General features: G+C 44.3%; 1 protein-coding gene across 4 annotated transcripts in view; it reads left to right on the forward strand.

The window, feature by feature from the left end:
* Positions 1-12,985, forward strand: part of TBC1D32 (TBC1 domain family member 32) — a 323,193-nt gene that overhangs the window by 148,052 nt on the left and 162,156 nt on the right. For all 4 annotated transcript variants that reach the window (XM_038761204.1, XM_038761221.1, XM_038761231.1 and 1 more), the window contains one exon: positions 2,368-2,484. In XM_038761204.1, coding sequence (XP_038617132.1) covers positions 2,368-2,484 — 117 coding nt within the window. The remainder of the gene's footprint in view (positions 1-2,367; positions 2,485-12,985) is intronic.

Consider the following 12,985-nt stretch of genomic DNA (forward strand, 5'->3'; position numbering starts at 1 on the left):
TCTAAAAGGGGGAGACAGAGAACAGAACCAAACATACCAACAAAATAAAATAAATAGGATAGAAATGTACAAGTAAAATAAATAAATAAATAAATAAATAGGGTAATAAATATGTACAGCCATATATACATATATACAGGTGCTGTGGGGAAGGGAAGGAGGTAAGATGGGATGGAGAGGGGGACGAGGGGGAGAGGAAGGAAGGGGCTCAGTCTGGGAAGGCCTCCTGGAGGAGGTGAGCTCTCAGCAGGGCCTTGAAGGGAGGAAGAGAGCTAGCTTGGCGGATGGGCAGAGGGAGGGCATTCCAGGCCCGGGGGATGACGTGGGCCGGGGGTCGATGGTGGGACAGGCGAGAACGAGGTACGGTGAGGAGATTAGCGGTGGAGGAGCGGAGGGTGCGGGCTGGGCAGTAGAAGGAGAGAAGGGAGGTGAGGTAGGAGGGGGCGAGGGGATGGACAGCCTTGAAGCCCAGGGTGAGGAGTTTCTGCCTGGTGCGCAGATTGATTGGTAGCCACTGGAGATTTTTGAGGAATGGAGGAATTTGAGGAATTCCATTCCATTTGAGGAATGGAACGGACAGGCCTCTGCTTGACTCTCCCTCCCCTAGTCGAGACTGGTAGAGGACTGGAAACTCTCCTGGAGTGATCCTGAGAGGACACTAAGTGCTCGGGAGAGTACAGTGCAATAATAAATAGACATACCCCCTGCCCATAACGAGCTTACAGTCTGCCTTCCCAGACTGAGCCCCCTCTTTCCTCTCCCCCTCCTCCCCCTCTCCATCCCCCCCGCCTTACCTCCTTCCCTTCCCCACAGCACCTGTATATATGTTTGTACGTATTTATTACTCTATTTATTTTACTTGTACATATTTATTCTATTTATTTTATTCTGTTAATATGTTTTCTTTTGTTCTCTGTCTCCCCCTTCTAGACTGTGAGCCCGCTGTTGGGTAGGGACCGTCTCTAGATGTTGCCAACTTGTACTTCCCAAGCACTTAGTCCAGTGCTCTGCACACAGTAAGCGCTCAATAAATACGATTGATTGATTGATTGATTGATACTTCCTCCCCTATTGGGTCCGATCCGATGACCCTTGACACATAGTAAAGCTTTAACAGACATCGCAATTATTATTAATGTTTTAAAACTTGAGAGAAGCACAGATTCTAGATTTACGCCAGATTGGTTTTGTTCTCTGTCTCCCCCTTTTAGACTGTGAGCCCAGTGTTGGGTAGGGACTGTCTCTATATGTTGCCAATTTGTACTTCCCAAGTGCTTAGTACAGTGCTCTGCACATAGTAAGCGCTCAATAAATATGATTGATTGATTGATTGATCACCACTCTCTCCACCTTCAGTGCATTATTAAGGTGACGTCTTTCAAGAGGCCTTCCCCGATTAAACCCTCTTTTCCCCGGCCCTCTCTCTCCCTTCTACATGATGATGATGATGATGATAATGGCATTTGTTAAGCGCTTACTATGTGCAGAGCACTGTTCTAAGCTGGGGGGACACAAGGTGATCAAGTTGTCCCATGTGGGGCTCACAGTCTTAATCCCCTCTTTTACAAATGAGGTAACTGAGGCCCAGAGAAGTTAAGTGACTTGCCCAAGCTCACACAGCAGACATGTGGCGGAGCCGGAATTCAAACCCATGACCTCTGTTCACTTTGATCTGTGACCTTTGGACACTTGATATTCGCCCAACCCCACAGAACTTATTTACGTTCTTTAAATTATATATGCTAAAATTCTTATTTATCTGACAGACATTTACTTAATATCTGTCTCCCCCCACTAGACCGTAAGCTCATTTTGGTCAGGGAATATATCTGCTAATTCTGTGGTATTGCGTGCTCCCAATCTCTTAGTAAAATGCTCTGCACACAGTAAGAGCTCAGTAAATACGATTGATTGATTACTTAGATTGCGTGCCCCAAATGAGACAGGAGCTGTATCCAATCTGATTGCATCTTTTTATCCCATTGCAGAGCACATAGCAATGAACAAATATTATTATTATTTTCTTGTCATTATCATCATCATCATGATGAAGAGAATTTGCAAAGCGGAAAAGGCGTCGTGCACATTCACTTGGAATTTTGCTTTTTCACTCATACTCTGCAAGCAAGTCACTATTCTACATTTTGGCTATTACGATGTGCTTTATTCATTGACAGAAGTCTGTTTTGTTTAGCAATTGCTTTTTTCCCTTTAGGCAGCCATGATAAATGTACTTCTGTTAAAATTCCTCTCTTAAGAGAGCCCTAAAAATGTCTTTGATGAATATACGTTTCATGTTTCTCCGCAAAGCTTACTCTGGTACTTGACTATTAGTTATTGATTGGATTGTCTGTATTCCTTTTCAAGTCTTTCCTAGCCCTGGTGAACTTGTTGTCCTCTCCAGCTGTTTATGAACTGATTGGAAACCAGGATATTCCAAATAAAGCAGAATATTCACTTCGGGAGGTTCCTACGTCCATTATCGTAAGTCACTTTAATTTCTTCATTCATTCATTCAATCAATTGTGTTTATTGAGCGCTTACTGTGTGCAAAGCACTGTACTAAGCGCTTGGGAGAGCACAGTACAGCAATAAACAGGCACATTCCTGTCCACAGTGAGCTTACTGTCTAGAAGGGAAGAGACAGACATTGATTTAAAAAATAGCTGTTTTTTTTTTCCTCAATGAATGAAGTGGTTTGAGATGTTGCATCAAATGTCATATTAACAGGGAACATTTCTACCAATTGTGTTGAATTGTCCTCTTCCAGAAGTTTAGTACAGCACTTTGCATGCAGTAAGCACTCAGTAAATACCATTGATTGATTAACCAAAAAAAAATATTTTTTTATTCGTCTAAGGCACCCGTTCAGTTTCCAAAATGAAAGTTTCTGTTTTTATGTAAAACTCTACCCTAATTCTGTAGCTATCTTTGCTATTAAAAAGAGTCATTAGTGAAAGTAGTAGCAGGTCATATGTTTTGGCATAGCTAAAAAGATGGATCCTGAAATACGGTCCTTTTCTGATTATATGACTTCCTTCTGCATCAGGGATAAAAAGTCCTCAACATTGGCTCAAGACTCTTTGCCAACTCTCCCTCTCTTTCATATCCGCTCTCCTCATCAGCTATTCTCTGACTTCCTCTCTTTGTTCTTCCCAAGCCAAAGTACTTTGCCCTCAACTTTCCCTTGTCTGAAATCTCACAGAAGTGGTTTATTTGGGTTTTTTATGGTATTTGCTCATTCATTCATTCAATCATGCTTACTGAGCACTTACTGTGCGCAGAGCACTGTGCTAAGCGCTTGGGAAGTACAATTTGGCAACATATAGAGACGGTCCCTACCCAACAAAGGGCTCACAGTCTTGAAGGACTGTGTTTAAGAACTTACTATGTGCCAAGCACTGATCTAAGCTCTGGGGTAGATACAAGTTAATCAGGTTGAGCATAGTTTCTGCCCCAGTGGGGCTCACAGTAAGTGGGAAGAAGAACATTTTTTCAGTTGAGGAAACTGTGGTATAGAGAAGGTAAGTGACTTTTTCATTCATTCATTCGTATTTATTGAGCGCTTACTGTGTGCAGAGCACTGTACTAAGCTCTTGGGAAGTACAAGTTGGCAACATATAGACAGTCCCTACCCAACAGTGGGCTCAAGATCACACAGTAGGCAAGTGGTGGAGTCTGTATTAGAATAATGATAATAAAAATAATAATAATGATGGCATTTATTAAGTGCTTACTATGTGCAAAGCACTGTTCTAAGTGTTGCGGGGGATACAAGGTGATCAGGTTGTCCCATGTGGCGCTCACAATCTTAATCCCCATTTTACAAATGAGGGAACTGAGGCTCAGAGAAGTTAAGTGACTTACCCAAGGTCACACTGCAGACATGTGGCAGAGCCGGGATTCGAACCCATGACCTCTGACTCCCAAGCCCGGGCTCTTTCCACTGAGCCACGCTGCTTCTGAAAGACTACACCTTTTTATTCTGGTACTTGTTAAGCACCTATTCTGTGCAAGGCACTGCATTAAGCGCTGAGATAGAAGATAATCAGGATGGACGCAATCTTCGTCCCACATATAACTCGAAGTCTTAATCCCCATTTTCCAAATGGGGTAACTAAGACACAGGGAAATTAAGTGATTTGCCCAAGGTCACACAGCAGACAGATAGCGGAGCTGGGATTAGAACCCAGGTCCTTCTGACATTCATTCATTCATTCATTGTCATATTTATTGAGCGCTTACTGTGTGCAGAGCACTGTACTAAGCGCTTGGGACGTACAAGTCGGCAACATAAAGAGACAGTCCCTACCCAACAGCAGGCTCACAGTCTTGAAGGGGGAGACAGGCAACAAAACAAAACATGTGGACAGGTGTCAAGTCATCAGAACAAAAAGAAAAATATGGAACGCTTCACAAATTTGACCCCCAGGCCTGTGCTTTTCCCACTTTATTTATTTTACTTGTACATATTTATTCTATTTTATTCTGTCACTATGTTTTGTTTTGTTGTCCGTCTCCCCCTTCTAGACTGTGAGCCCGCTGTTGGGTAGGGACCGTCTCTATATGTTGCCGACTTGTACCTCCCAAGCGCTTAGTACAGTGCTCTGCACACAGTAAGCGCTCAATAAATACAATTGAATGAATGAATGAACTAGGTCATATTGCTTCCCCACGCTGCTCCGTTTATATCCTGGGCTCAAGTTGGCCTACTCATAGCAACATTTTTGTAATTGAACCCTTTTATGGAACAGAATATGGAGGTCAGAATTTAATGCAAATCTCAACATTGTGTTCCCTTCTTTAAGATGGACTATTTTGGGAAATTGATCATGTTTCAGGGTTGGTTCTCCTAAGCATTTAAGGTCAAAGCCCCCCACTGGAGTTTCACCTTCTCCCAGCGTGGCTCAGCGGAAAGAGCCCGGGCTTTGGAGTCAGAGGTCATGGGTTCAAATCCCGGCTCCGCCAATTGTCAGCTGGGTGACTTTGGGCAAGTCACTTCACTTCTCTGGGCCTCAGTTACCTCATCTGGAAAATGGGGATTAAGACTGTTGTGGGACAACCTGATCACCTTGTAACCTCCCCAGTGCTTAGAACAGTGCTTGGCACATAGTAAGTGCTTAATAAATGCCATCATCATCATTATTATGATTATAAATGGTAATACATCAATGTAATCCTTTTTGCAGAAGAAAAAAATTATTTGCCATAACATTTGAGAAGCAGCAGGGCTCAATGGAAAGAGCACGGGCTTTGGAGTCAGAGGTGATGGGTTCAAATCCTCGCTCCGCCAATTGTCAGATGTGTGACTTTGGGCAAGTCACTTCACTTTTCTGGGCCTCAGTTCCCTCATCTGGAAAATGGGGATTAAGACTGTAAGCCCCCTGTGGACAACCTGATCACCTTGTAACTCCCTAGCACTTAAAACAGTGTTTTGCACATAGTAAGCGCTTAATAAATGCCATTATTATCATTATTATGATTATAAATGGTAGTACATCAATGTAGTCCTTTTTGCAGAAGAAAAAAAAAATATTTGCCTTAACATTTGAGAAGCAGCATGGCTCAGTGGAAAGAGCACGGGCTTTGGAGTCAGAGGTCATGGGTTCAAATCCTCATTCCGCCAATTGTCAGCTGTGTGACTTTGGGCCAGTCACTTCACTTCTCCGTGCCTCAGTTCCCTCATCTGGAAAATGGGGATGGAGACTGTGAGCCCCCCGTGGGACAACCTGGTCACCTTGTAACCTCCCCAGCGCTTAGAACAGTGCCTTGCACAAAGTAAGCGCTTAACAAATACCATCATTATTATTATTATTTTATTAACACATACACACGCCTGTGTATATTTAATGGCACCTGTGAAGCGCTTAATAAATGCCATCATCATTATTATTATAAATGGTAATACATCAATGTAATCCTTTTTTCAGAAGAAAAAAATGGCGTGCCATAGCATTTATTCTGCAAAGGTGAATTGCCATTATTAGACTACCGTATTTCGCTCCTCCATTAACTTGATGGTTCCAAATTCTTCCTTATTCGCCGAGCACGTGAAAATCGGTGGGGAATTTGAAAATCACATCTTCCAGACTAACCCTGAGCGACCTTGCTATAGTTTAGAGAGGCCTGCCGAGTCTTCTCTGAAGCTTTAGTCACAGTTTTGAGGCGAAACATTCACCAGAGGGTACTGTGCCCCTTTAAGCGGTAAAGACATCTGCCACCGAACCGTCCTCACAGTAGCAGTAATAGTAATAATGGTGTTTAAGCGCTTACTATGTGCAAGCATTCATTCAATCGTATTTACTGAGCGCTTACTCTGTGCAGAGCACCGTACTGAGCACTTGGGAGGTACAGATGGGTGGCAACATTGGGGAAGCAGCGTGGCTCAGTGGAAAGGGCCCGGGCTTTGGAGTTAATCAATCAATCAATCAATCATCAATCATATTTATCGAGCGCTTACTGTGTGCAGAGCACTGTACTAAGCGCTTGGGAAATCCAAGTTGGCAACATATAGAGACAGTCCCTACCCAACAGTGGGCTCACAGTCTAGAAGGGGGAGACAGAGAACAAAACCAAACATACTAACAAAGTAAAATAAGTAGACTAGATATGTACAAGTAAAATAAATAGAGTAATAAATATGTACAGACATATATACATATATCCAGGTGCTGTGGGGAAGGGAAGGAGTCAGAGGTTGTGAGTTCAAATCCCGGCTCCACCACTTGTCAGCTGTGTGACTTTGGGTAAGTCACTTCACTTCTCTGGGCCTCAGTTCCCTCATCTATAAAATGGGGATTAAGACTGTGAGCCCCCTGTGGGTCAACCTGATCACCTTGTAACCTCCCCAGTGCTTAGAACAGTGCTTTGCACATAGTAAGTGCTTACTAAATGCCCTCATTATTATTAGTAGTATTATAGAGAGACGGTCCCTACCCAAAAACGGGTTCGAAGCACTGGGGTGACTACAACGTAATCAGGTTGTCTCAAGTGCGGCTCACAGTCTTCATCCCCGTGTTACAGATGAGTTAACCGAGGCCCAGAGAAGTGAAGTGACTTGCCCAAAGTCTCACAGCTGACAAGTGGCGAAGTTGGGATTAGAACCCACGACCTCCGACTCCCAAGCCTGGACTCTTTCCCCGAGAGGCGTCCACTTCGCTTCAGGCCTCAGCTCGCCCTCTTAACTGTCGTTCGTCATCAGGGACTGAGGCTGGGAGACCGAAAGTAGAGTCGGGAGACCTCTGGGTGCTCGGGTCCTCAGTTTCCTCATCTGTAAAATGGGGATCGAGATTGTGAGCCCCCAGTGGGACAGAGACTGTGTCCAACCTGATTTGCTTGTATCCCACCCCAGCACTTAATAGAGTACCTGGTACATAGTAAGCTCTTAACAAATATCACAATTACTATTATTATTATCACCCCACTATCAGACCCTCTCACCCTGAAAACCGCACATCCCAGAGGATCTTAGAGTCCTGCCCAGCTCAGGTCCTCCTTGGCCTTCAAAACCCCCACTGTCCGTTGCTGTTTTGTTCATAATTTGAATTTCACAGTTGATTTTCCATTTAATTCTGGGGCTCTATTATTCCATCCCTTTCTTAGTTCCCTCATCTGTGAAATGGGGATTAAAACTGTGAGCCCCCCGTGGGACAACCTGATCACCTTGTAACCTCCCCAGCGCTTAGAACAGTGCTGTGCAAATAGTAAGCACTTAACAAATACCATTATTATTATTATTATTATTATTATTATTATTATTATTATTATTATTTTATTTACACATACACACACACGCCTGTGCATATTTAATGGCATCTGTGAATCGCTTATTCTGTGCCAGACACTGTACTAAGCACCAGGATAGTTCCAAGCTAATGAGGTTGGACACCCTCCCTGTCCCATATAGGGCTCATCGTCTCAATCTCCATTTTACAGATGAGGTAACTGAGGCACAGAGAAGCTAAGTGACTTGTCCAAGGTCCCACAGCGGGAAAGTGGCAGAGTCGGAGTTAGAACCCAGGTCCTTCTGACTTCGAGGCCTGTGTTCTATTCTCAAGGCTTGCATCTTCATCTGGAGACCAACCATTTCAAAACTGTCCTCTGTCAAAATGGAACAAAACCTGGGGAAGCCCACCCCAATCAATCAATCAATCGTATTTATTGAGCGCTTACTGTGTGCAGAGCACTGTGCTAAGCGCTTGGGAAGTACAAGTTGGCAACATCTAGAGACAGTCCCTACCCAACAGCGGGCTCACAGTCTAGAGGGGGGAGACAGACAACAAAACCAAACATATTAACAACATAAAATAAATAGAATAGATATGTACAAGTAAAATAGAGTAATAAATATGTACAAACATATATACAGGTGCTGTGGGGAAGGGAAGGAGGTAAGATGGGGGGGATGGAGAGGGGGAGGAGATCACCACAAGACACCATATGACAGAGGAACACAATCTAAAATATCTGCCTTTATTCACCAAATCCCCCAAGACACTGATCTGTTCTCTGCCGCTGCTACTGACAAAACTCCAACTCCACTTGCTTCATAAAATCAGTCCTTGGTACTGTTTCCAAACGTGTTTTTTCCCCCCCAGAATGTTTTAAAATTTGCTTTCAAATGGCCTTCCCGTTCAGTAGCACCATATTGATCAATCGATAGTACTTATTGAGTGCTTACTCTGTGTAGAGCACTGTACTGAGCAATTAGGGGGGTACAGTACAGCACAGCTGGTAGACACACGCTCTGCCCATCAGGAATTTACAGTCTAGAGGGGGAGACGGACATTAAAATAAAAGATGGCTATTAACATATATATTCAGTGCCTACTGTGTCTAGGGAAGCAGCGTGGCTCAGTGGAAAGAGCAGGGGCTTTGGAGTCAGAGGTCATGGGTTCTAATCCCGGCTCCGCCACTTGTCTGCTGGGTGACTTTGGACAAGTCACTTCACTTCTCTGAGCCTCAGCTACCTCATCTGTAAAATGGGGATTATGACTGTGAGCCCCACGTGGGACAACCTGATCACCTTGTATCCCCCCAGAGCTTAGAACAGTGCTTTGCACAGAGTAAGCGCTTAACAAATACCAAGCAGCGTGGCTCGGTGGAAAGAGCACGGGCTTTGGAGTCAGAGGTCATGGGTTCTAATCCCGGCTCCACCACCTGTCTGCTGGGTGACTTTGGGCAAGTCACTTCACTTCTCTGAGCCTCAGCTACCTCATCTGTAAAATGGGGATTATGACTGTGAGCCCCACGTGGGACAACCTGATCACCTTGTATCCCCCCCAGCGCTTAGAACAGTGCTTTGCACATAGTAAGCGCTTAACAAATACCAAGCAGTGTGGCTCAGTGGGAAGAGCCCGGGCTTTGGAGTCAGAGGTCATGGGTTCTAATCCCGGCTCCGCCACCTGTCTGCTGGGTGACCTTGGGCAAGGCACTTAACTTCTCTGAGCCTCAGTTCCCTCATCTGTAAAATGGGGATTATGACTGTGAGCCCCACGTGGGACAACCTGATCACCTTGTATCCCCCCCAGCACTTAGAACAGTGCTTTGCACATAGTAAGCGCTTAACAAATGCTATTATTATTATTATTATTATTATTATTATTATTATTATTATTATTATTATTCAAGGACATTGAATCAGAAACTCTCCGTGCCCTACAACAATCTGAGAATAAGTGAGGGGTCACTAGAGAAGCAGTATGGCCTAGTGGAAAGAGCAGGGGTCTGGGAACTAAAAGACCTGGGTTCTCATCCCGGCTCCACCACTTACCTGCCGTGTGATTTGGGGCAAGTCACTTAACTTATAATAATAATAATAATGATGGCATTTGTTAAGCGCTCACTATGTGCAAAGCACTGTTCTAAGCGCTGGGGGGGATACAGTGTGAGCAAGTTGTCCCATGTGGGGCTCACAGTCTTCATCCCCATTTTTTACAGATGAGGGAACTGAGGCTCAGAGAAGTTAAGTGACTTGCCCAAGGTCACACAGCAGACTTCTGGTGGAGCTGGGATTCGAACCCATGACCTCTGACTCCAAAGCCCGTGCTCTTTCCACTGAGCCACGCTGCTCAGTGCTCAGTACAACTTCTCTGTGCCTTCATCTGTAAAATGGGGATTTAATGCCTATTTTCCCTCCTATTTAGACCCTGAGTCCCATTTGGGACTGACCTGATGATCTTGCATCTATTCCAACTTTTAGTCCGGTGCTCTGCACACAGTAAGCGCTCAATAAATACGATTGATTGATTGATCAAACTTTAAGTACAGCACTTGGCCCACAGTAAGCAACAAATACCACGATCGCTACTGCAAATATTTGTCAAAAATGCTTGGATTGTTCACCTCTTTGTACTTCACTAGAGAAGAGAATAATTTATTTAAAGCACCAAGTTATAGTGCAAGGTTATTTTCCTTTATTCAAAACATATATGAAGTAAAGGGTTATTTTTCAAAATATGACACCCCATATGAAATATAATGCAATTTGACATGACATAGAACTTTTTCCCTCCGAAGTCTCAAAGCGCTAACCAAGGACAAATCAATGCGGGTTCCACTCGTGAGAGAAGAGGGAAAATAATTTAAGTTAGTGTTTGAAAATAATACAAGTAGATTCAGTTGCATAGAGCTTCCAGAAGAAAGAACTACCAAGAGAGAAGACTTTTGACTGGCAATGAACTTCTGAGGGCAAATCGACCTTTTTTTTTCCTGAAGTGCATCGAAAATGTCCAGTAGCAATAGTAGTCATTCAATTCAATCGTATTTATTGAGCGCTTACTGTGTGCAGAGCACTGTACTAAGCGCTTGGGAAGTACAAGTCGGCAACGTATAGAGACGGTCCCTACCCAACAGCGGGCTCACAGTCTAGAAGGGGGAGTAGTAGTGATATTTATTGAGCACCCACTTGGGGCTGTGCACTATTGCTTGCTTGGGAAGTTTGGAAATAGTGGAATGAAACATTCCATGCCCATAAGGAATTTGTGAGTCTACACACTTCGTGGGTTAGACAAACAAAGAAATATTTAAAAAACAATAAAATAATCACACTGAATGGATATGTTCCATTCAAGAGAAGCAGCGTGGCTCAGTGGAAAAGAGGCCGGGCTTTGGAGTCTGAGGTCATGGGTTCAAATCCCGGCTCCGCCAATTGTCAGCTGTGTGACTTTGGGCAAGTCACTTCACTTCTCTGGGCCTCAGTTCCCTCATCTGTAAAATGGGGATGAAGACTGTGAGCCCCCCGTGGGACAACCTGACCACCTTGTAACCTCCCCAGCGCTTAGAACTGTGCTTTGCACATAGTAAGCGCTTAATAAATGCCATCATCATTATTATTATTATTATTATTATTATATGTTTATGTGCGGAGTAAGGAGAATCTAAGAGCGTTCATAAGTGTTAGAAATGATTGAAAGAGATGATGTGGCGTAAGGGTATTTTTGAGCACTTACCACTTGTACAGCTCAACCCTGTTGAGCGTTTACTGTATGCAGAGCTCTGTATTAAGTGGTTGGGAAAGTACAATAAAACAGTTGTCCGCCAATTGTCAGCTGTGTGACTTTGGGCAAGTCACTTCACTTCTCTGGGCCTCAGTTCCCTCATCTGTAAAATGGGGATTAAGACTGTGAGCCCCCCGTGGGACAACCTGATCACCTTGTAACCTCCCCAGCACTTAGAACAGTGCCTTGCACATAGTAAGCGCTTAATAAATGCCATCATTATTATTATTATTATTAATATAACAGACACATTCCCTGTCCACAGTGAACTTACATTCTAGAGGGGGAGAAATAATAATGATAATAATAATAGTGTGGCATTTGCTAAACATTTACCCCCGGTGTGACCCAACTGGCAACAACATGCCCAAAATTGAACATATGTTGCCAACTTGTACTATATGTTGCCAACTTGTACTTCCCAAGCGCTTAGTACAGTGCTCTGCACACAGCGCTCAATAAATACGATTGAATAAATGAATTTACTATATGCCAGGCACTGTTCGTAGCACTGGGGTAGATATGAGATAGTGGGGTTGGACACAGTCCCTGTCCCACATAGGGCTCACAGTCTTAATCCCCATTTTACAGATGAGGGAGCTGAGGCCCAGAGAAGTTGAGTTCTTGTCCAGGGTCACACAGCAGACAAGTGGCGGAGCCAGGATTAGAACCCAGGTCTTTCTGACTGCCAGGCCTGTGCTATATCCATTGGGGCACTCTGCCTCTCATGGCCTAATGGATTCACAAGTGATAACTGTGTATATATGTTGCCAACTTGTACTTCCCAAGCGCTTAGTACAGTGCTCTGCACACAGTAAGTGCTCAATAAATACGATTGATTGATCGCGTTGGCACACTGAGGTTTGAGGTAATGATATACAATGACTAAAGCCAGCAAGGCGGTCAAGGAGAGCACTTATTGATGATGGCATTTGTTAAGCGCTTACCATGTGCAAAGCACTGTTCTAAGCGCTGCTAATAATGGTATTTGGTAAGCACTTACTATGTGTGAAGCACTGTTCTAAGCGCTGGAGTAGATACAAGGTCATCAGGCTGTCCCAGGTGGGGCTCACAGTCTTCATCCCCATTTTCCAGATGAGGGAACGGAGGCACAGAGAAGTGAAGTGACTTTCTCAAGGTCACACAGCAGACAGGTGGTGGATCTGCGGTTAGAACCCACGGCCTCTGACTCCCAAGCCCGGGCTCTTTCCACTAAGCCATGCTGCCTCTCACTTGGCAGTGTCCAAGGCAGCGAGGTGGTCCCCACTGTTGGGTAGGGACCGTCTCTATATGTTGCCAACTTGTACTTCCCAAGCGCTTAGTCCAGTGCTCTGCACACAGTAAGCGCTCAATAAATACGATTGAATGATTGATTGATTGATTGATTGGTCAAGGAGAGCCCTTGGCTACGAGGCAATGAGGAGATGCTTGGGGAAAAGGTGAGGAATGTCCCTGCTCAGGAGGAACTGAAATTGGCCCCTAGAATA

Source organism: Tachyglossus aculeatus, chromosome 2, assembly GCF_015852505.1.
Source record: "Tachyglossus aculeatus isolate mTacAcu1 chromosome 2, mTacAcu1.pri, whole genome shotgun sequence".
Classification (NCBI taxonomy): Eukaryota; Metazoa; Chordata; class Mammalia; order Monotremata; family Tachyglossidae; genus Tachyglossus; species Tachyglossus aculeatus.